Below are 25520 nucleotides of genomic sequence, written 5' to 3' on the forward strand. Positions count from 1 at the left end.
TTTTAAAAACATCTTATTAAATATGTATAGTATAGTGTGATGCCATTTAAATGAGAGGAAAATTTCTAAGTAATGAAGGGAAATGAGAAGTTCTGGAGGAAGAGCTGAGTTGGTGGATATGAAGAATTAGGAATTACCTGCACAAAGACAATTAAACTTATGGAAGCTAAGATTACTACAGTGAGTGAAATTACTATGGAGATTACAGAAAAAGAGAGACCAGCACAGAATCTTAGGAGGTGGGAGATGGATGCATGAAACCAAAAAAAGGAAGTCAGGCAAGAAGAGAACCAAGAGTGTCCCAGGGAGAAGGAAATAGTCAACAGTGTCAAAAGCTGAGGAAGGTATCTTTTGTGCCTTCTGGGATCTAAGATGACTAAGTATAGCATGGGTTTTCCAGAGCAAAGTTCCACTTTTCCTTGGGCACCCCAGTAGGAGCCATCACCAACTGTGTTGATAGTGTCAGTGCCCAGAATGTATACACCATCTCTACCTGAGCAGGCTTCCTAAAGCCTGTGTGGGTGACATAGTACTGGTCAGTGAAGAAGGGGAAACCAAAGCTCTGAAGAGGTGTATCTACTACTGGTAATCCAGTAGCATAAGTCACACCAGAGAAAAACTGTTCCTGTATTTTTAAGACAAGACATGGCTCACAATAAACAATAAAAGTGAAGTGAAAAGCTTAGCTATCACAGGGCCTGTTTCCAAGGAGGGTGCTGGGATTGACTCTCCTATAGCTCATAGTAAAAATGCCTCACACTGTGTCTGCCTGTTTAAAAAAAAAAAAGCTAATGAAGGCTGAAGGGAAATGAAAATCCTTATTTACCATAGCATCAGTCTTCTCAGAAGAGCAGGGATGTCATCTGTTGATTTCTAAGGTCCCTTCTAGCTTTAAATTCTGGAACCTGTAAGAGATGGTTGGCAACAGAAGAAAAAAACCTAGAACAGACACAGTGGGGATCACGATAAAAGAAATGCCAAACGAGATTAGAAAACATGACTTTGTGGAAGACTCAGTTCCAACTGTTGTGTGACCTTCTGCACCATTCAGCAGTTGCAGAGTAGGAATGGAGAAGGTGACTAGATGGTGGGGGGAATTCAGGATTCGGGACTGGCATGGTATAATGGAAGCAAGGGGACCTGGTCAGCTAGACAGAGGAAACATATAAAGGCTGGAATAGATGCAGTCATCATGCTCATTTACTTCATAGTAAGGTTTATTGTATATGAACTGAATTCATATATAACAATTTCAAGAACCTTTATTGAATCCAACATTCAAATAGTATCTAAAGGGTGAAGTTCTATTTCAGCAAAAACAAACCATTTTAACAATTCCAAATATAAAAACATTAAAAATTAATTTATTTATAGATAATTTTATCCCCCAATTCTTATGAGTTAATATACTTCATTGCACCAAATAAACTGATAAGGAAGACCATTTGCCTTTTTAATCATCTGCTCAAGTGAAAAACTACTTTTAAGCCAAGTGCCAAATGTCAGGAATCACATTAAATCATAAAGTAATTATAGGTTTAAACATATGGTGAACTAAGGCTCCCAAAACTAAAATCAACAAGCCTAATGTGAAACATGAGTAAAGGTACACCTTAAGAATAGTCTATGTTGCCTGACTCCAGTAGGCAAAAAGGCAAAAGGGCGGTCAGATATGTAAATAAAATATTCAGCAGTTTTAAATAAGCCGAGTAGTATATCGTAGGCTGTTTCCATTTTAAACTCAAAGAGTAGACTGGCTCTCATCTGGGGAAGATCACTTTTTTTTTTAAAATTTTTAAAAAAGCTTTTGTCTTTTATTGGTAAATTGGGTCCAACAAGGAAATATAACTGAAAAAAGCCTCTGAGTCAACTTCTGGTAAAGGACGAAGTTATATTTAAATTAAAAATTGTAGGTTGTGTGCTACAGTATGTAAGATTTGGTTTCATACGTATCTACCAGATTTTAAGTTAATCAAAGGAAAACAATAACTAGCACAATCTGTGTTTCAGTTTGTTAATTTATAACTTCCACCTGTAAAAATATACATGGGAAAGAGACTTCAGTTATGGTTGCTCTATACATTTAATAATCTGTTTACAAATAGTGCATAGGGGAGAAAATGGATTTATGGCAGAGAATAAAGTCTCAGACTGAAGTGCTGTCTATTCTAACGTGCTTGACAGTCTTGTCAGAACACAGCGATAAAGTGGACGCAGTCCCTACTTAAGTCTCCAGGACACACAGCAGTGGGGCATGACAGGTGGGGCTCAGGCATTCATATTTACAACAGCATTTAAACCCATTCTCCTTCAAACAAAAGACATATGTTACAAGACCGATTTGGTATGAAAATGCAATTCCATAAAACAAAACCACCAACTAACCAGAGGCAGCCAAGAAGGCCAAGTGAGTATCTAGCAAGTAACGTCCTATCTGCCTGCAGGATGGAAGTCCAGTGAGCAGCAGCCTGGGGTAGCTTGCAAAAGAGAAGTGTTTATCAAGAAGAAACCATGTGCAACCCAATCACTTAAGCTTGTGTTAGAAGGATCAGGGCAATTGTTTCAACTGACACACCTGAAGTTATAACTGTTGCTCGTAAATAAATAGCAAGCATTTAAAGCAACTTTAAAAAAAATTCTTTTTCAACTTCTTAGTGTTGCTAAAGATGTGAAGAGTTGAAGCGACCGCCACAAACTGGCCTAGAAACAAATGAGCTGATCATCACTGAGAAAGCCTGGTTTTCAGCCGCACCTTTGTGCAAGAATCCCAGTTAATTATGAATTGCAGTAGTTCTTACTGTCCTAATGTGGCACCATTCACACTTTATATGTATCCTTACCATCCCTGGAACGTAGGGAATACAGTCTTAACCTAGAAAGTCAGAATTTTATCTTAAGCTTTCTTGCTCTTCTACTTGAGTGCAGTCATTGTCCAGGTGCTGAGATCCACCCCTTGGAATTACCTCAATTTGGTTTGTTGCCTGTGAGACGGCATTCCCAGTCTGCTGCTCGGTGCTGTTTAGCTTGGAGTCCCCTGTTCTTCCCCACCAGGGTGAGCTGAGGCCTGTTGTTCCACCTTTTCTAAATCTTCAATATGACTCACTGAGCTTGTCTCACTAAAGGCATCTGAGCCTCTTAAAGATCTTTTAAAAAGTTTTTGACCTGGAGTAAATTTGAATAAACACACCATTAAAAGATAGAAGACATTAAAATAAAATCTTCACTTTAAAAAAGTAAACAAAGAAAGTTAAAATTGCTTTATTTAGTAGTGAGTGTAGTTAAGCTGAAATCCCTGCAAAGGTAATGGGAGTCAAGAGGGAGAATTTCAAGCATGAGGGTATTAATAATAACATGGTACAAAAACTGAAGAACTCATTAAATTAGTCTTAATTAGTGAAAAGTATAGGTTTTCCTTTGTTCAGTTCAAATAAGGAGGAGACATACCTGGAAGTCTTTGTTTGGTGCGGCTGGCTAAGGGGGTTGGAGGTGGAGTGGCTCCTGTACCTTGGACCTTAGAAGCATATGTGAGCTCTGTGGATTCCAAAGAACCTGCCAGTTGAAAACAGCATGGGCTGGGTGGGAAGGTAAAGGCAGATCACAAGTTCCTGGCAAAGACTGTGTCTAACTTGGCCCTGAGATAAGCTTCTGCAAACATGTTGATAACTCTGCTCTTCAGTTGGTCTCTACAGGCTTGTCAGGTTATAAATGTTAATAGAATTTGCCCACTTAATTCTTAGCCTTCTCATGGTGGTCCCGTTTCTTTAAACTCGACCCCAAAAGAACAACATGACTGGGGCACCCTGAGATCCCAGAGTATATGGTACTCTGATTTCAGATACACTTGCAAAGTAACCTAACCACCCCCTGGAGGACTAGGCCGTAACAGAAGAATTGTCTATCTAATGAGAAATCATTGGATTTGGGTTTCTCTATCGAGGGATAAACTTTCTGTTAATTGACCAATGTAGTCACTACTGTCTAGAGGCAAATGAGTAGTCCACATTTCAGAAATCAGAACTCCAAAAACGACATATTTTGATGGCGTCAACCTAACTAAATTCAAATTAGTGGCATTTCTGCAAGTTTTCCAGGTTAAAAATCAAGTGACTCAGGAATTATTACAACAATCTTTTCCCCATATACACTCATGAGGAAAAGAGCAACCAAAATAACCTTTTTCATTTAAGGAAATATAAGCCTGCTCTATTTGTCAGAGGAAATTGTGCTTTCCAACTCTTTCAGCATTCATAGAACAGTATAGTCATCTCATAAGGGGGCCTAGCATAGCATGCAATGATAGAGAAGGGTAAATAGAAAGTATTTCTCTATAATATGCTTTGGGGGTTGAAAGCATTTAGCTAAATCTCTCAACATAACAGATTCTGGCAGAAGCTATTTAATCCTACCTGCTGTTAAGTTAAATGTCCTTCCCTTTTGTGAAGCTTGAACTGGAGAAAACCAGTTCAGTACTGACCCAACAACAGGGATCTGCCGTAACACTCCCTGTGAGATACAACCAAGACCTCGAGGTTAGTTTGGCAACTTTAAAGCTGAGGTGGGAAATTCAATCTGTGGGCTCACCTCTTCCAAAAGGCGTTCCTCATTTGCTTTCTGCAGCTGAACCTGTGCTTCCTGGATTCCCTTCCGAACAACTTCAGTCATGTTTTCCAGTAGCTAATGAAAACCAGAAAAGGCACTGTTTGGTTATAGCTACTAACAGGGTACTGAGGACATTTTTCAAAAACAGGTTGGTAAAAAAACCAATTTTGCTTTAACTAAAACTATGCAGGAAACAAAAGTATAAAGACCTAAACTCCTGCTGTTTAATATATTTACTAGTTAATGGGAAGAAAAGATTAGACTACCACCTAAAATTTTACACTGATACTTAAACTTACAATGTCAAGGAAAATGATCCTCACCCCCTGCCTCTTCTACATTCCTATAAATCCACCCAAAAGACTAGAAGCAACCTGAAGAAATTAACATACTAGAATAAACTAAAATGGCACTTTTAAGTTTAGGGGGTTTGTCTGTTTTGGCAAAGGACTATAAGTAATATGATGAATGGCTTCCATTACCTTTTCTATAGGCTGAAAAATATTGGCTACTCTGCTGCATTTCCTTTTTCTTTCCTCCTTGAATATATCTATGACTCAATTGTTTAACTCAGAGAATGTGCCTCAGACCATCTAGTCTGTCTCCGTTACCCTTTAGAGAAGCCAGTATACTTGGTTACTGGAAGATGAGATACATATTTCCAAGTATAGCTTAGGGAGGCAGCTTCCCTTATGGCTTTAGCTGGCTGGCCTTACATGACAATTCTCTTCTTCCCTTTCTTCCTGTTGCCCCAACCCTGGATGAAAAACCTTAATCCTGGGGCAGCTAAGTGGTGCAGTGGATACAGCACCAGCCCTGGAGTCAGGAAGACCTGAGTTCAAATCCAGTCTCAGACAAGACACTTGACACTTACTAGCTGTGTGACCCTGAACAAGTCACTTAACCCCAATTGTCTCACAAAAAAAATAAGGAAAAAAAAAGAAAAACCTTAATCCTGCAGAACTGTCAAAAGGCTGCAAAGAGGAGAGGAAGGAAAAAAAGTAGTCTGTTTATCTTACGAACCCTCGAGTTTTCCTCTATTTCTCGGCCTGTGGCTGCAATGGTCTCTACTAGCTCAGAAATATCAAGGTCCTCAGTTGCCATACCGATATAAATACAGTTCTTCTGTCTTCCAAACTCAGGGCCTGCAGAGGAATAAATAAACCAAATTCCTTAGTTCCATATCACTGTCAAATTTTAGCTCTGCTTTTTTCTTTTTCTGTATTGACCCCACCCCACCCCACTAGTCCACAAACAAGAGACTAACACAAGGGGCAAGGTCTGGGAATCAACTTTGCACATGTGGTGAGTATCATCCGGGGCATTGAGGAGTGGCTTTCACCTGGGAGAAAGAAAGCCCATAACAAGCTTTACACACGGAAGGGAGATGCAAGGCTGTGTGAAAAGATCTTAGAAGCAAACTAGAGTTTCTCCTAGCATTGTCCACATCAGCTCATGGCTTTAATGGTCAGAATTATTGACTTAAAACATAGGAGTTACCCAGTGAAAATGAAAGGTCAGATTCCAGTTCATTTAATTTTTTCAGGATTTCAGTATTGATTTTCTCTACTTCTGCTTCTGATTTCTCATTAATCTTCTCTTCAATTATGTGTTCATACCTATGAAATCATATCAAATAAAAATACTGCAGACTACATAATATCTTCATATATCACAGTGTTACAAAATATGAGCTACTTAACACAGAAATGAAGCCAGGCAACAGGGATAGAAAAATCATTTCACAGATTCTCAAAACCTGAGCACTTTAGGGAATGTAGAAGAGGAAGCACAAGTCCATAAATCTATTCAGTCTTGGGAAACTTTAGTTCTCCCAATACCAGAAGTTTAAACATAGCACAGTATAAAAGTTAGAATGTAAGCTCTCTGGCAGTAAGAATTATTTCGTTCTTTGTATCTCTATTCTCAGCACTTCGCACAATGTCTAGCATGTGGTAGGTGCTTCACAAACGCCTGCTGACTGGTTAAATAGTAGAGTAGCATCTCTAAGTAAAGACAGCCAAAGGTGAAACACAAATTCATCACTAGATCATCTCTCAACTTCGGTTTCTGGGCTACAAACCCAACATCAGCTGATGGAGAGCTGAGCCTGTACCTGACTACACCTAAGCCAGGCCAGCCCAAGTCCTCAATGTGTGAGAGGCCTGCTGTTCTTCCCACTTCTTCCTTGAATTCTTCTCGGAGTTGTATTGTACAGGTCAGAATTGGAATCTGGGTTTTTAAGCATGCCACCAGCTGATCAATGTCATCTGCTTGAGTTCCTAGAACTGAAAAGGCCCATCAGTTTATCATCAGAAATGTCACAGCGATAGAAATAGATCACAATACAGAGAAACAACATTCCCTTTTCACCATCAGAAATGCCCCTACAGAAGTTCCTTGCACATTCAAATAGCTAGGGCAGGGAATTTTTAAAATGCATAAGTTTGCTGAAGGCAGAGAGGAATAGTCTAAAGCTGTTTTAGAAAGTGAGCATTAGAAAACTGTCCCCTGCACCAAGACAGACTCATTAATGCAGTTATTCTCAGGAAAAGGATGATCAAAATGAATCCATCATCTCTCCCTCTAACTGCACTGCTTTTCCTCAATTCCAGCAAAATAAGTGAAGGGAGCCACCTGTGTGACGTTGGCCTAGACACCTAACCTCCCTGGGCCTCGGGTTACCTCATCTCGGACTGGATGAGCTGTCCTCTGAGGACCCTTCTAGCCCTAAATCTATGGTCCCTATTCCTATCAGTGGTCCTACCAATATCCTGGCTTGCTTTTGGCTTTTCCCATAGCCAGTCAGTCACCACAAGTCCTGTCCCCTCCGCCTTCACGATTCTTTTTCGCTGTGACCACTCACTCCCCTATTCTAGGCCTTTGTTTCCTCTACCACAGTAACCCAAGCAGTCTCCCAGTTTCCAATCACCTTCTTCTCTAATCCATCTTACATGTAGCTCTGATCACATCGTTAACCTCCAAACTCTTTAGCTGCCAGCCTGCCTCATATTCACCTTTATATACTTATCTTACGCTACTCAACAACCTGAGCTCTATGCTCTAGCTCCACTGGGCTTCCTAAATTGTAGCACACCTAGGAGCTGAAAGAGGCCTCAGAAATGAACTGTCTAGAGCAACATAACCAAGGGAACTTTTTACAGAATCCCCAGCAAGTGGTTGCCCTGCTTCTTCTCAAAGACTTCTGACAAAGGAGGACCCACTACCTCCCAGTACAGCTCGTTCTACTTTTGAATAGTTCTAATTGTCAGGAAGCTTTCTTTCCAATGGATCTACATCTGCCCATCTGTAATTTCCATGTATTGCTCAGCTTCTGGGGCCAAGCAGAACACGTCTAATCATTCCTCTACAAGAGTGGTATCAAAAACTTAGAAATGGAGACTACTGATCTATATGTAAGGATTTCTGTGGACCACATACTGACATTATCTATGTTTCACTGTATTTGTATTTATTGTTAAACATTTCCCAAGTACATTTTAATCTGCTTCCAGCCACGCTGTGGAGTGTTGTGGGCCACACATCTGACACGTCAGCTCTACACTAGTGAGCCTTCAAATCCCTGAAGAACAGCTATTATGTGTCTTCTTAAGTTTTATGTCCTCTAAGTTAAAAATGCCTAGTTCCTTCAATCAACCCCTTGTATGCCTTGTTTTCCATCCTCTCACCATCTTGGTCACCCTCTTCTGGACATGCTCCAGCTTGCCTTTTCCAAAATGTGATGGTCAGAACCGCACACAGTAGTACAAATGAGGTCTGACCAACGCAGAATAAAGCAGAATTATAACCTCACTTGTTTGGGGCACTATGCTTCTTAATGTAGCTTGTTTTAGCTTGTTTTTTTTTTTTGGCTGCCATGTCACAAAGTTGACTTATAACACTAAAACCTTAAGATCTCTTCATAGAAACGTCTATCTGGGTGAGAGGAACTCATCCTACAGTTTTCAGATGTGTGACCTTTGTTCACTCTGTCTCCTGCATTTGGAAAGCACTCTAAATTCCACTGGTTCAAATCTGGATAAAGTCCTATCCTTTCAAAAAACTAGTTCAAATGCCACTTCCTACATTAAGTCCTCTCTAATTTCTCTTTCCCTCTAACAAGTTGGAAATGATTTCTTCCTCCACTGTTCTTTCCAGGACTTCCTTCATACCTTGGCAATTATATTGTTTTGTGTTATAGTTACCTGTATACCTTGTCTTTCTGGAGGTTAGATTAAGAAAACAAACAAACAAAAAAAAAAGATAACCAATAGAGACAAGGAAAAGACCCAGTAAGAGCAAATATATTACATGACTTGCCCTTGTTCTTTTGGGGACAAATGGATGATTATGTTTTCTTACCTTCAAGGGTCTATGCGCGAATTATCCCTTCCTCCCCCCCCCAAAATAAGTGTTCAAATTCTCTCCAGAGGAAGATTCAGAATGATCATAACATCACCTCAATATCTTTTATTTCTTCAGAATTTGTCAGAAAATGAAACACTGAAGTCACATAAACATCTAAGTCCAAATGAATGTTGTACTGTATGTATAGAGAATGTAAATGGAGAAGTGAATCAGAAAGGCAAGATCCACTCAAACCAAGTTGAAGAAAACTCCAACAATTCAAACTATCAAACACTGATTAAGTACCTATTCTGAGCAGAGCATTCACTGTGTTAAGCCCTGAGGGTGAGAGAAAGAAAAGGCCTTGCTCAAGAAGAAAGACTGATAAGCAAAGGAAAAAGAGGGGAAAAAAGAAAACTAGTTACTAGTGCAGAGCAAGGGAACTCTGACAGCCTATACATTAACCATGAACTCTCATTATTTCATCAGGACAAAAGCCCCTATCCAAGCAGAATTCAGAGACAGCAATTACCTGCTGATGTCATAAGCGGGCTGAACCGTACACATGTGCCCTCATCTTCCAGTTCCACGACATCAACTCCACTAGCGGGAACCAGCTGTGCCAGCTGCTCGCCAAGCTGGTGGAAACAGGCAGGCGAAGGGGCTGAGCAGAAAGGGGTCATCAGGCCCTTAAGCCCTTTCCTCCCAGCTCATCCCAGACAAGGAGCTCCAATGCCCATCAGTGCATAAAGAGGGTCAATAAATGCTGAATGGGGAGGGGTGTTTGTTGCTGTTTAAAAGGGCATATTCATCCTCCCCACGGTGTAGCATAAGAAATACTTTGCCGCTGGCAATCAGAATCAGGCTCCTCGATATCTAGGCCTATGAGGTTTGACTCCCGCTGCTAAACAGACACATGAGCTACTTCTTAGAGATTACTGTTATTACTGCTGTCATTCTCATCATCCTCATCTGATTGAGGAAGTGCTCATCTTTATTTTTTTTTAAAAGACTGTATTATTAATATTATAACCAACACTCATGTTTGTGTCTAAAAACCTTATTAGGTAGACCTCAACAGACATATGGGAAAACTGAGACAAAAGATGGAGAAATGATCTGATTAAACCACGTCGGAGTCAACGGTTAACAACAGGACTGAACCCAAGGACAGTACACCAATATCTCTGCAGTAAGTAGTTTATTGCTACAAGTGCAAATTCCTGACAAGGGAAGGAGAAAGGAATGGAAGAAGATTTATACAGTGCCTACTATGTGCTAAGACCTGTGCTAAGTACTTTTATAACTATTATCTCTTTGATCCTCACAACAATCCCAGGAGGTAGGTGCTATTATTATCACCCCCATTTTACAGATAAGGATACTGAGGTTAAGCAACTTACCCAGGGTCACAGTGCTAGTAAGTGTCTGAGGCTAGATTTGAACATGGGCCCAGTGGTCTACCCACTGAACTACGAGCCGCCTCAAGCTGCCAAATGACACGGACATTGGCTCATGGCCAGTAATAAACAAAGCCGACAATATCAGGGCGCCATGAGAATGAGCTCCTGAAGAGCAGGACTGTCTCATTTTCTATGGTATCTCTAGCACTTAGCACAGTGCTTTGCACAGAGTAAGCACTTAATAAAAGCTTCCTTCATTTTCCTCTTACCCACTGGTTAAACGTATCACAGATGTCTCTTTCCTGGCTAGTTGCTGAGGGCTGCATGGTGGGCACAACTGTTCCGTGCCCTGCTTTATCTGATCCTGAAACACAGAAAGAACAATCACTCCCAGGAGCATCAAAATGTTTCCAACAAACTGAAAGATGAAGCTGAGGCCCAAGTAATTAAGCTACTACAACCATAATTAGTTCCCATAACTAAAGTTTCCATGTATTTTATATCAGTTACAATAACCAACAAACATTCACAATAAAGACAGTTCTGGCAGCCACGTTTGCACCATGCTTTTTATGAATACAGGTCATTTCATCTGATCCTTGCAGAAACCCTGTGAGGCTGCAGAGTGAAGATGATCCCTGACCAAGAACATGCAGTAAGGGGCAGACTTTTTGTGATAATAAAAGAGTAAAAACACAGCGGGTGCCCCTTGACTATGGAATGGCTAATAGTGAATGTAAAGGAATGATGATGAGTAGCTAACACTTCTTCAGTGAGTAAGGAGGGCAAAGCCCTTTCTCTCACTGGATGCTCACAGCAATCCTAGGAGGTAGGGGCTATATTTTCCCCATTTTACAGATGAAGAAATCAAGGCAGGCAAAGGTTAAGTAATTTGAAGGGCCACCCAGTAAGTGTCTGAGGTAGGATTTGAACTCAGGCTTTCTCAACTCCAAAGTCAGCATTCTGTCCACTTTGCTGCATATTAAGCCACAAGAAACAACAAAGAGGAGGACTTCAAAGAAATGAGAAGATCTGTATGAACTGCTAAAGAAGGAAGAAAGCAGAACCAAGAAAGCAATATACATAATGACTATAATAATGCAAATGAAACCAATACCACAGCCAACTGAATTAAGGTTAAAAATGCAATTACCAAGACTAGTTCTGGGACATATAATAAAACATATTTCCCATCTCACAGTAAGTAGGAGTGGCTCCCAAGGCCAAACTTCAAATACACCAACATATCATTGCTGTTTCCATTAGTTTTGCTTCTTTTTCTTTGTTATAAGGAAGGGTACTATTGGCAGGGGGATATTATATTGAGAAATTACGCAAAAAAGAAAAGGTATAAAAAGAATTTTAAACAAAAAAAAAAACAGGGGCAGAGTGCTGTGACTTGAACTTAGGACTGCAAGGGCAGTGGCTCTTTCCATTACGCCACACTACATGTATTTTCCTATGTAAAGACAGGCAAGGAGTCAGTGATGCTGTCATAATTACATTACATTATTGAGACATTTTCTTTCACAAAATTCCAGAAAGAAATCTTACAGTGTAATGTTACCAGAGTTAAAATCTACCAAACAACTAGTATTGACTGGGTGTCTCCTGACACCACAGCTGCATCAATAAAGAACTGCAGAATACTATAGTTGTTGGGATAGAGTCATCATGAAGACTATTACAATAAAATTCTCACATAAACTATGATTAAAGATTTAAATGAGCTAGTTTACACATCTAGGTTATTCAGAGTTGTTCATACTAACTTACTCTCTAAGCTACTCACCCAAACTTGAAACTTCCTTGGAAAATTTGAATACCACCACTGGAGAGGTGAGTTCATCTTCCACCTTAAACCCAAATGTGACACTATCAAGCAATATATTAAAACTACACATTATTAAAGACTGAAATATTGAGTTGGCACAATAGACTGAAGAAGCATCCATTTTGTTTATAGAGAAACCAAAGGTTCTAGGTTTGATTTACCTCATGTAATGAATGGAAAACAAAAGTGGTGGTTTTGCTATATTCTTAAGATTTACAAGAAAATATTCCAGACATTTCTCACATATTCTTAATTTTCACAATCTACTTAATCTCAATCTCAAATATTAATTTAATGTTTTACTGAAGTTTTACTGCAATGAAAACCAGGAAGAAATTTCAAAAAGACAAAATAAAAAACAGAAATTCATCCATATAATTCAAGACAATTCTGAAACAAAGGGGCAAGCAAAAGGCCACAAAAGACATGGGGAACAAAAAGAAGGCAAGGCTTAAGGGAGACTTTGATCTTAGAGTTTTAGAACTTATACAGACCCAGGCATGCCTGATTTAAACTCCTTTGAAAAACGTTTATATGAAAGAAGGCTCTTTTTAAAACTAAATGAGTCCTCTTCTCTTCTTCTACAAGTTCCTCTTCCAAAAGGAAGTGGCCCCTAATAGTGATACTTAGATCAAAACTGCTATGTGTGTCCCAAGCCTAACATAGAGTTTCTAAAACCAGAACAAAAGAATGTAGCATATTAGCATTTTGATGTGGACAGCTAATTACATTATTAACAAATTGCAATTACATGGAATTTTTTATTAAAGTTACATTAAGAAAATATAGAACAATTCATGTTATATATCATGAACTATTTTAAGTCCATGAGACTACTTTGAAATACTCATCGCAAGCGATTGGTTCCCATACTTTATGGTACTGAAATATGGGAGCAACAATCCTATAAAGCAGAGGGAATTGTAAATATGAAACTGCTACAGTGATGGAAGCATCACAGAAAGGCTATATGGAGACAAAAGTGATGGAGGGCTTCTTGGAACTGGCCCCAGCAAATGTCAACATAAAGGATAGGAAACAGCCTATGAAGTGTACCTCTCTGTTGGGATTGATATGGAAAGAGCCAGGTTAGAAAGGGAAATGTACGTGAATTTTGTGGAAGAGGTGGAGCGATATGGTCAAGCTTCCACCAACTCACCTAACTCCATGATCCTAATTCAGAGGGTAATGGGGAGCTACTACCAGCTAAACTCCAAAATAATTTTAAAAAACTAAACTAAGGATAAAAAAATCTAAAAACAAAACAGGCCAAAATAGGATAAAGCCTCTTACAAAACCACCTGCAGAGTAGCTTTTGCTACTTTAAGAAAACTACCCAGGAACTAAGTGTTCACTTTTATCCTCTGAACCCTAATGTAAAAAGAAACAATGAGAGAAGGAAATAAGATTTAAAGGGTAAGAGATTTTGGAAAGAGTTCTGATAGAAAATATTACTCTTCACTTAGGGAGATTTTTTAAATATGCTTTCTTTTAGGCATAGTATTTATAAATTCCTTATGTGGCTGAATTTTATTTTAAAAACTACTAAACCATAACTTTAAGCAGAATTAAACCATAACAGGATTTTAAAAATAGCACCTCACTCAGTGCAGTTTAGAACTGCTAGGCTTCAATATAACTGCCTAGTTATGTCATAAATTACATGCACGTGATGGGATTTGTGAGCATTAGCAAAGTCTCTTTAAAATGCATCAGAACAGAGATAAAAAGTACCCAATGTTATTGAAGTTTAATGTACTTTATGGACTTTGTGTCATAGAAATAGTGGAAATATTTTATTTAATACCGAAGTTTTGATGAAGTCCAGTTTCTTCAAACTTTCCAGCAACCTTTGACTCTGCAAACAAGAAAAAGATTGTATGAATTCATCAACTTAAAACATATAAAAAGTGACTTTTCATAAAAGTCCATTACAAACAAATCAACTCATCCAGATCTCCAATTAGAGCCATTTGTTTATGTGCTACTTATGCAGTCAAAGTAAAACAAGTCTTTGAATCTTAATACAAGTCACCCAATACTTGGTAATATGACTATCAGTCCCAGAGGCTGAACTTCCATCCATCAATGCATCTTAATTTTGATTAAAATTGACACTCGATTCACTGAAGCTAGAAAGATATTTCTAATGAGACATAAAAGTCAGCAGTCATATCTAACACTGCAAATTCATTCAGTAACTCATTCATTCAACAATGATTTACTAAAATATGCAAGGTGTTACATTAGACATGACAGAATACAAAGGTGAATTATTTATCTAATAACAGAGGTGAGTGGTATGCACACAAATAAGTACTGTATAAAAGAGTTCTAAAGAAAGCCCAAGCTCTATAGATATAATTTTTCTAGAGTAATCAGGTCAGTCTTGCTGGAGGGGACAGCTGCTGAGCCGTACCTTCAAAGACAGGCACAATTTCCAAAACGCTACTGGTAAGCGGTAGGATAGACTCATACAGAATGTACTTTTCATACGTCCACCATAGAAAAGTACTTGCTTGATGTTGTTAACTTTTTAATAGTATTAATGGTTATTTTTCCCCATTTTTCCAAGTGCAATTCTTGTTCTCCAGCATAAAGTGCTCTGGATAATTATACTCAGAATTTGAGGGATGTACTGAGGGAACTCAGTACATCCACTCTGACCTGCGCCTAAGAGGAATCTTCCTTGTAATGTGCCCAACAAGTATCCAGTTTGTGCTTGAAGATTTCCAATGAAGGGAGAGGCCCACTATTCCTCAAGGCAACCCATTTTCAAAGGATTCTTTAAAAGAAGAGTTGTAGTCACAGAGCAAGAGAATCAGAAGAGGTCAGGTAGTTCAACTTAAAATTTTACACATAAGGAAACTAACTTCAAGTGGGAAAGTAGGTCCAAAGTTCACAGTAAGTTAGTAACTGGGACTAGAACCTTCTCTCTCCTAACTTCCAGTCCAGTGGTCGTTCTGTCACACCAGCACCTGCATGCACTAATCATCTTATTATCACAAGCAGTATGCCTTATATGCAGTAAGTGCTCAACACGTTTGTTGAACATGTTGAAAAATAGAATTGGATTGTTGAAAAAACAGAATTAAAAGAAAATTTTGAGCTCAATTAAATTGTATTTTCAGAAAAGAACCTGTGAGTGCATTAGTGTTCCCCATGCCCCTCCCTCCCTCCACCCTCCTACACACACACACACACACACACACACACACACACTCTTTATTACATTAGAATCAGTGAGCCTGAATGCCACCTTCCCAAAGTCACCCAGCCCTCCATACTCTCTATTTTGAATCTTACAGGACTTATTTTTGGACCATTTTTTCTTGGCATTTTATTATTATTATTTAAATGTCTCATGTAAATCTCATTTCTTCAACTAGATTATAAACTCACTGAAAGCAGATGTTATGTCTCATGTGTCTGCATGTCCCTACAATAATTACCTGGCAGGGCTATGAATACTTTACGCTTTACTAAGCACTTTCTTTACAACTCTGTGAAAAAAGGCTATCTAAGTATCATTTTTAGTTCACAGACGAGAAGCCCTAAGGCTCTGACTGATTGAAAGCTTTGCCACTGGACAGTCTGAAGTGATCCACCCAGGCTTTGAACCCAGAGCTCCTCACTCCAGATAAGGGCACCAGAAACTGTTGCCTTGGGTCTCCTGATTCTAAGTCCAGTGCTTTCTCCATTCCACTATGCTGCCTTTTATGTTTGTTTTGCATATTTTTTAAATTCTGAATTTGACAAATACCAAATAAAAAGAGCATTTAAACATACATGACAGAAAAATAGAATTACTCTTGAAATTACAGAACTCTATTGTATAGAACTTGATTTTCTTTTTCTTAAGTCACCATACTTTCCTGAAATACCCTTCCTCTCCCTCCCACAGAGCCATCCATCTCAGGTGGCAAATACTATTTTTTAGAGAGGAAATAAAAAACTCAGCACAAATGATCAATATATTGAAAACATGTGTAATGTGTAACACCTGTGGGCTTCCTACTTCCACAAGGTGGTGGGCTGGGGGGTGCCCTCTCATCTCTCTTTATAATTGATCTTTATAATCTGGTTACATTTGCTTTTGATTTTTTTGGTGTGCAGTATATATTCACTGTGTATACTGTTTTCTTAACTGCTTACTTCACTCTGCATCAGAAAGGCTAGACCAACTGACAACTCCACCAACAGTTAATTCATCAGTGTGCCTGTCTTTCTGACAGCCTCTCCAGCAGTTGCTTCCCTTTTTTTGTTGCTTTGATAATCAGATATGAGATGGAATCTCAGTTGTCTTAATTTACATTTCTCTATCAGTGATCTGGAAGATTTTTTCATATGGTTGTTGACAGCTTGGATTTCTTCTGAAAATTGCTTGTTCATAACTTTTAGCCATTTACCTATTAGGGCATTCTGCCTTGTAAAGGATTTCGTTTTCTCATACTCACTTATAAATAGCTTTATGAAGCTTGGAATCTATATACCCCATTTGGGCTAAGCCTAAAGTTTCTTTAACTCCATTCATTCAACAAACATTCATTGAGCATTCACTGTGTACAAATTGAATGTGTCTGCATTTAATATTACTTACTAAATTAACAATTAGGGCATTATTCAAGACCTCATGAACTAAATTTAGATTCTGTCTCAGCTTTTGCTTTCAAGGATGTGCTAATCTGTGGTGACCTGAGGGGCTTGGTAGTTAATGTCATCATCATCATTTTATCATTTCCTCTTGTCCAACGGGAATTAAAAAGCTCCTTACTGTATGCCTATACATTCCCCAAATACACTAAGCTACTACGGCAATATGCTAACCAACCTTTGTAAATGATCTACATGAAAAAGTCTTCTAATTTATGGCTGTTTTACTCTGATATACTATCAGAGAGAAATAAAATTTTTTTAAAGTATTGGGCTTAAAAAAATTAAACCAATATTAAGTCTAATAGTTATTTCTCTGATGTATGAAGAAACTATCACATCACAAAACAAAGGACTACTGCCACAACAATATGAAAAACACTGATGTGGTTTTTTGATGAAGACAACTTCTTTAATAATCTATTATAAACTACAAAGTAATATTTTACGTAAAAGCCACTCCCCTAGGTGGAAATAGGGAAAATGCTTATGTCAGGGCATATAACTCAAGTTTTTTCCTAGGAAATTTTCAGCTAAGGAAAAAAATACAAGGGCAGCTAGGTGTCGCAGTCGATAGAGCACCGGCCCGAGAGTCAGGAGGACCTCAGTTCAAATCCGGCCTCCAACACATTACACTTACTAGTTGTGTGACTCTGGGTAAGTCACTTAACCCCAACTGCCTCACCAAAAAAAACCCAAAAAACAAAAAGAGTATCTCCTAAAATTAAAATCAATTCTTATTAATGATTAATCATTTTTATGATACAAATTACTATTTTATTTTTGTTTTGTTCTCCTACTATACAACAACTGAAGTCATCTCTTACGGAATCAAGAACTTTAGTATCGGTAGAACCCACAAAACTCATAAAATTCAGCCTCTACTTGAACAGGAATAGATTCTCTAATACTTCCAGTGGTGGTATAACCTCTACTCAAAGACTACCTGTAACAGAGAACTCACTATCTCCCAAAATAGCACACAACAGCATTCCTGGTCTACACTAATTGCAGACAAGTCTCTTAATTTCCACCCCCTACTCCTCTATCCTCTGGGCCCACCAAATCTACTCCCTCCTCCACATGACAAGACATCAATTTCCAGGAGACAAGATTACCGCCCTTCCAAGTCTAATCTTCTTCACATTAAATACTTGTAGGTCCTTATATACCAACCTCATTAGCCATGGTTTCATCCTAGCCATCATCTTCTGGATGTGTTCGATTGCCCTTCCTAAAATGTAGGGCCTGGACTAAAATGTTCATTCTCTTTGCCCCAGAGATCCCACTGCTGGGTGTATACTCCCAAGGACATTTAGAATAGAAAGGTCTCCAACATCTTACACTGTACACCAAGATAAAGTCAAAATAGATACACAATTGAGATATAAAAGTGATACTATAAGCAAACTAGGAGAGCAAGGAATAGAAAGGAAGAGTTTACCTGTCAGATCTATGGAAAATGGAAGAATTTATGACCAAATGAGAGATAGAGAACATTATGAAATGCAAAATATATAATTTTGATTATATTAGATTGAAAAGTTTTTGCACAAAGCCAATGCAACAAAGATTAGAAGGGAAGCAGAAAGCTGGAAAACAATTTTTACGGCCAGTGTCTCTGATAAATGTCTCACTTCTAAAATACATAGTGAACTGAGTCAAATTTGTAAGAATACAAGTCATTACCCTACTGATAAATGGTCAAAGGATATCAATAGGCAGTTTTCAGAGGAAGAAATTAAAGCTATCTGTAGTCATATGAAAAAAAATGCTCTAAATCACTACTGATTAGAGAAATAAAAATCAAAACAATTCTGAAGTACCATATCACATCAAATTGGCTAACATAAAAACAGGAAAATGATAAATGTTGGAGAAGATGTGGGAAAACTGGAACACTAATGCACTGTTGGTAGAGTTGTGAACTGATCCAACTACTTTGGAGAGCAATTTGGAACCATGCCCAAAGGGCTATAAAACTGTGCATACCTTTTGACCAATACCACTTCTAGGTCTGTATCCCAAAGAGATCATAAAAATGGGGAATGGACCCACACATACAAAAATATTTATAGCAGCTCTTTTTGTGGTGTCCAAGAACTGGAAATTGAGAGGATGCCCATCAACTGGGGAATGGCTGAACAAGTTGTGGTATATGAATGTAAAGGAATACTAGAGTACTATAAGAAATAATGAACAGGCAGATTTCAGAAAAAGCTGGAAAGACTTACATGACGTTGAGTGAAGTGAGCAAAACTAGGAGAACGTTGCACACGGTAATAGCAACACTGTAAGATGACTTAACTTTGATTTGACAGACTTAGCTCTTCTCAGCAATGCAAAGATCTAAGACAATTCCAAAAGACTCATGATGGAAATGCTACCCACATCCAGAAAAAGAACTCTGGAGTCTGAATGCAGATGTTCGCATACTATTTTCTTTTTTTTGTTTTGTTTCTTCTTTCTCATGGTTCCTCCCATTGGTTCTAATTCTTCTTTACAACATGACTAATGTGAAAATATATTTAATATGAATGCATATGTACAGCCTATATCAAACTGCAAGCTGCCTTAGGGAAGGGGAGAAAATTTAGAACTCAAAATCTCATGGAAGTGAATGCTGAAAAATACAAATTAATTAAAAAAAAGAATGGAAAGGTCTCACAAATACTAAAATATTTGTAGTAATACTTTTTTGTAGTAGCAAAGAATTGGAAATAAGGTAGATGCCCATCTGTTAGGGTCTGGCTAAATAAATTGTGGAAAGTTAAAGAATTTCTTGCTCCCAACTGCAACCTCCAGACATGCCTTTTGTTGCCATCACTCCTTTGGAAGTTCATTCTATCAAAACAGACCACTCAACTCAGATTCTGGTCTATTTTGTCTAGTGGCCCCTAGGTCACTTTTCAGAAAGTTCAGTACCTGGCTCATAACTTCTGCCCTTATTCTAAAGGACTCCAACATTTATGTTGATGCTCCCTCAAACACCTTCTCTCAGTTTCTCATCTCCTCAAACTCACATGGTCCTTCACTCCACCTCAGTCATACAGAGGCCCAGTAACACCCTAGATCTCACCATCACCACTACTTCCATGAGGGAAGGTTGGGGAAGATGGAGGAGGATATAAGTAAAGCCATCCCCAGGTCATGGTGAAAATGCTTTCACAGGTCTGTTGTTTTTGTTCAGTCATGTCCAACTCCTTGTGACCACATTTGGGGTTTTCTTGGCAAAGATACTGGAGTGGTTTGACATTTCCTTCTCCAATTCATTTTACAGATGAGGAAACTGAGGCAAACAGGGTTAAGTGACTTGCCCAGGGTAACACAGTAAGTGTCTTGAGGCCAGATCTGACGACTCCTGATTCTAGGCTTGGCACTCTATCCACTGCACCACCTAACTGCCTGTCACAGGCCTAATTCTGTGGAAAGTTCCACAATGAAAGCAGTTGAGCAATAATCCAGAAAGAGATCATGGAAAAGATGGCTTTTTCACCTGGGACTAAGAAAATCCCTGAAGCTCTTCAATACATAATCAGGCCCTCCTTATCTCTCTACACTTTTCTCCTTGGAGATGTCTTCCATTCCAAAGACTTCAGTTCTCCCTTCTATAAAGGTGGCTCTCAAACATAGATATTTAGCCCTCAATTCTCTCTTTGCCACCAGTCCCACATTTCCAATTGGGTCCTGGCCATGAACATCTGGATGACTAGCCAGCAACTCAAACAACATTCAAAACTGAACTCATAATCCTACCCCAATCTGCCTATCCTTCAAATTTCCCAATTTCTATTAATGGCCCCACCATTATTCCAGTTACCAAAGCTGGTAACCTTGTGATTCCTATCTTATCCATTTTGTCCAACCAGTTGCCAATCCCTGTATATTCTATCAGCATAATGTCACTCATAACCACCCTTCCTTTCTCCTCCCTCTACTGGATTTTGGTAATAGGCTTCTAACTTCTTGTTATCTATTCAGTCTTACCCATCTCTAAGTCATCATTCATAAAGCGATCAAAATTACTTCTTATTATGCTGACCCGAACATGATTCTGCTCAAAAAACATTCAGAAGATCCCATTATCTACAAGTATTAACTCGTTAGCTTGGCATTTAAGGAGCTCCATAATTTGGCTCCATTTTATCTTTAGTCTTTTTTATGCTATGCCCTTTATATATGCATTACTTCAGTTTGATCTTATCTTGCTCTCTTCACACAGGCCATCTCATAGGAAATTTGCTTGACTGACTGCCCCAGTAGATTATAAGTTTTCTGAGGGGAAGAACTATGTCAGTTTTCCTTTCTGTATTCCTAGTGGACCAGCAAGATGCATTGTAAGTAACAGGCACTAAATATGTGTTTGTTAAATTAAAATCCTCTTAACTCCTACCTAACAGTAAGTCAGAATGAGCAGGACTCCCTTTCACATTCATACCTTTCAAGCTAAATGTTGCCTTTTGTTACTTTTTCCGCTTTAAAATGAACACCAAGAGCAACCTTAATCTGTCTTCCTTCTTCTTGTTGGTTATAGTGTAAATCCATATACAAATTAAGTTACTGAATGGAAAACATCTGAATGAAATACACTGTTCTCATTGCTAGTAGTATGGCATAGTGAAAAGAACACTCAGCTTGGAAGTAAGAGAAGCAGGGTTTGAGTCCTGAGTTCCACACTTCCTACTTGCAAAAGAGAGATAATAACATCTGCATTCCCTACTTCACAGGCTTGTTGGGAAGACAGAACTTTATAAAAGCTAAAGTGCCTCATAAATATGAGCAGTTATTAAGTTCAAGAATTGGGAGACTTAATTACCTAAGGACATCTACTCACCAACTGAGAGGCATGTTTGATTCTTTCTACAATCCCATCAAGTCCCAAGTACTGTAAAGATAACCACAGTGGTAAGGCACGAAGTTTCTCCACTGGCTGACTTGATGTAAGCCCTGCAACCAGTGACTGCACAGAAAAAAAAATCAACTATTAGTGAGAATCAATAATAATACTCAACCCATTATCAGTAAAATACAAAATTAAATGTTAGAAGAGTACCTAAATGGAGCTTGCTTTACAAGTTCTTGTTTCTAAACAAACCATAAACAGGAATTCCCTGAATTAATTTTTGAAAGTTCCTAGCACCTAAATAATATTTTAAAAACTGACCAATTGAATAAGCTTACCAAGGAAGGATCTTCATGTCTGTAAAGTGTTACTGCAGGAACAGCTGGCAAGCCCAGCCATGGGCCCAGGGTCAGGGTCATACTGTCACATTTGGTTGCAGCCTACCAAGAAAAGAAGAATTCATTCTTATTTTTCCAGAGTGGGAGGTTAAAATTCAAAAATCTCTCCATTAGAAAAGGCCAAGAGGCAGACTATGGCAATTTTCTTAAAGGGATGGGAAAGCTCTGTTTAAGGGGGCTGATTTTTGTTCTTTTACTATTTAGTAAAATAACAACATACCAGTACTGAAGAGGAGATGTAGCCTAATGCCAAAGTTGCTAAATTCACTCTGGAAAATAAAACAGGAATTTAACAACTAATTATATAGTTTATTATTAAAGTACAAATGTACAATTGTATGGCTTAAATAATGTTGTCAAAGTTTATTTCTTTTAACTGTACAAGAAACAGAAGATGTGATTTAGTTTATACTATAAGCTTTAGACCAAGGGCTCTTCACCAGGGTCTATTAATTTGTATTGATTTTTAATCTTTTGATATCTGTATTTCAATAAAACTACTTTCCTTGGTAATCCTATATATTTTATTTTATGCATATAAAAACATTATTTTGAGGAGTCCAAAGGTTCACTACGCTGCCATGACACACAAAAAAGACTAAGAACCCATATTTCAGACAAAACCTTGAAAATTAATTTTAACCAAAACTTTTCTCAAGTGATGGATAAAATTAGAAATATATCTTTATAGAAAGTCTTTCTTTTTTTTTTTCTTTTGCTTTTTGGTGAGGCAGTCGGGGTTAAGTGACTTGCTCAGGGTCACACAACTAGTAAGTGTTAAGTGTCTGAGGCTGGATTTGAACTCAGGTCCTCACGACTCCAAGGCTGGAGCTCTATCCATTGCACCACCTAGCTGCCCCTATAAAAAGTCTTTCAAGTTACTTTTCTTGCCTAGAGAAACAAAAGAATACTTTTGTATATTTTATTTTGTGTAATTACAAATTGATAGGTAGGATGTCTTTCTTCTGAATAAACTAGTAAGCGAGGCTTGAAGAAGTTTATTCTACTTACCCTTCCACATGGAGCCACATATTATGCTGCTCACAAAGTTCTTTCAACCGTCCCAGTTTGTCTGTATGCCCTGCTCCTGGGGTACCTACAATGAAGGAAATAAAACACTGTTAAGATTCTGATTCTTTATCTTTAATAAATAATAATTAGGAATAATAACTACCTGCTAATAACCAATACCATCCTCTTATTTTTTCAAATTGCTTCAATATTAATTAAGGATGTTAGTCTAAGTTTAACACAAAGCAGTTAATATATTTCAAGTTATACAAAGCATGTATTTTATATAAACTTCAAAAACTAATTTTTCCCCCAGAAAGACTAATAATACTTCACTAATTAAAGTTATGTTTACACAACAGAAAAAAATCATGAGACTTTCAAGTCTACTGTAACATTATTTAAGAGCTACCATTAATACTTACTAGGAGGAAGGACAGTATTTATGCAATTTGTGAAGACTGCACTCCAGAACATTTTAAAAGAAATGCACGCTTTCTAGTGAATCCAGTGTTAGACTTGGAGTCAGTGGTACCTTGGTTTGAATTGTTTCTGACACTTCAGTGAATGACTGGGCAAATCACTGAACTTACCTGAAGCCCTAGTCCAAATTTCTCAGCTTGGGACTCAAAGCTCTTCAAAATTGGGTTCTAATTTGTTACTGTAGCTCCCTCTCACATTCCATTCCTTCATGTACTCTTATGTTCCAGTCAAACTAGGCTGTTTGTGGGTTCTCAAATACATCTCACCTTTGTGCCTTTCCTTAAATTTCCTTATACATACAATTCTGGCTTTATATAAATTCACATTATGCAAATCTGACTCAGACTTGGGAGGTGAGAGGCAGGTATGAGCAAGAAAGACCCGAGTCCCAGAATCTGGGTGGGGAGGGGGAGAATAGAGAAACTAAGTTAAAATTAATAGCACCCCATGTGCTCCAGGCACCGAAACCAAGGGAGCCCCAGTTGCACAGAAGTACCTCCGAAGAGGCCATGCAGAGTTCTATGAGGGGAAGAGAAAGTCTGAAAAATAGTCCACTTAGATTATGTGAGAAATGGCTGTATATTAAATGTACTCCTTGTCTTCATCAAATCAACTTCTGCTTGCTGAATACCCTTCAATGTCAAATTGCAAATACAACTCTTCCATAAAGCCTGTATTGATATCCCAATATGCAAGTAATGTCTTGCTCCTCTGAACCATAGAAGCACTCTGTATCTCTAGTGTACTTATTATATTCTAATTCATACACATTTCTAATAGAAGTCTAAATCCTTGTAAGTGGAGACTATTCTTATTGTTTCTGTGAATCTCTCTAAATTTGGAGTCCAAATTTAGGAGAATTTATGTTATCCACCAAATGCTTTAACAAGTATGTCCAAAGTGGTTACAATAATCTAACTTAAACATTCTTTTTCTTATTGAAATTCTAATGTAAACTCATGTTTTTCGCTAGGTCATGTAGTGGACAGAGCATTAGTGGAGTTAGGAAAACCTGAGTTCAAATCCAGCCTCAGACATTACTTGCTGTGTGGCTCTGGGCAAGTCATTTAACCTCTATCTGCCTCAGTTTCCTTGTCTCTAAATGGGGATAATAGCACATTACATCTCAGGGTCATTGTGAGGGTAAAATGAAATGTTATTTTTAAACTGCTTTGTAAATCTTAAAACACTATACAAAAACTAGCTATTATCATTCAATACCTGAAAATCTACAACTTTTATTTATTCATATATCCAAAATGGAAGCCTCTTAAGTTCAAAACACTTACCAGCATTTGCAACAAGCAACAGAGGCAGTTTTTCACTCTCCATATCATCTTTAATCAATCTGTCCAATAAAGCAACATCCTGTCATACACACACACACAAAAAAAAATGAGGCAGAGAACAGAAAAGTTATAGAATTAGAAAACTATAGATTCTAAAAATGACAGATAGCATTCTTAAAACTGATACCATGACTAAATTCTTAATGCTTCATCCATAAGAATGCCGTATTTTTTTGAAAATCAGAGAATTAATATAGAAATACATTTTTGTTTTTTTCTGGAAGACACCGAATAATGGAGAAATACTAGATGCTAGATAAATATAAAATATAGCTACAAGGGAATAATTTTCCAAGGAGTGTAGTCAGGATAATTTCTCTGAGATGACTCACTGATGCAAGTGAGAGAAATAGTAAAGTTGCCTTTAAAAAGTCTGTTCTAACAAGTCGTTAGCTAATGTCTAGAGAGTTTCAGAATTCACTTCTAATAAACAGGAAAATACGTTTCTAAGATCAGAACTAAGAATTCTGTCATCATGCCTAGCTCACTGATAATTGTATTATTTTTAAAATTATTTCAAGTATTTATTTCTGTCCCATCTCCTCCTACCCTCTACCCATGGGAAAAAAAACCAAAACAAAACCATTGTAACAAATATGA

At 38.0% G+C, this 25520-nt stretch overlaps 1 protein-coding gene across 1 annotated transcript in view; it reads right to left on the reverse strand.

Moving 5' to 3' along the window:
* Positions 1-1199: 1199 nt before the first annotated feature.
* The window catches only part of PDXDC1 (pyridoxal dependent decarboxylase domain containing 1), a 60474-nt gene continuing 36153 nt past the window's right edge, over positions 1200-25520 (reverse strand). Inside the window, 17 exon segments of the mRNA XM_021001763.2 lie at positions 1200-3025; positions 3028-3162; positions 3445-3549; positions 4407-4503; positions 4582-4674; positions 5623-5744; positions 6100-6218; positions 6716-6887; positions 9479-9584; positions 10619-10713; positions 12142-12205; positions 13991-14041; positions 21671-21796; positions 22018-22119; positions 22298-22346; positions 23089-23173; positions 24861-24939. Coding sequence (XP_020857422.1) covers positions 2889-3025; positions 3028-3162; positions 3445-3549; positions 4407-4503; positions 4582-4674; positions 5623-5744; positions 6100-6218; positions 6716-6887; positions 9479-9584; positions 10619-10713; positions 12142-12205; positions 13991-14041; positions 21671-21796; positions 22018-22119; positions 22298-22346; positions 23089-23173; positions 24861-24939 — 1737 coding nt within the window. The 3' untranslated portion in view covers positions 1200-2888.

Source organism: Phascolarctos cinereus, unplaced genomic scaffold (genome assembly GCF_003287225.1).
Source record: "Phascolarctos cinereus isolate Bilbo 61053 unplaced genomic scaffold, phaCin_HiC Scaffold_4;HRSCAF=312, whole genome shotgun sequence".
Taxonomy (NCBI): domain Eukaryota; kingdom Metazoa; phylum Chordata; class Mammalia; order Diprotodontia; family Phascolarctidae; genus Phascolarctos; species Phascolarctos cinereus.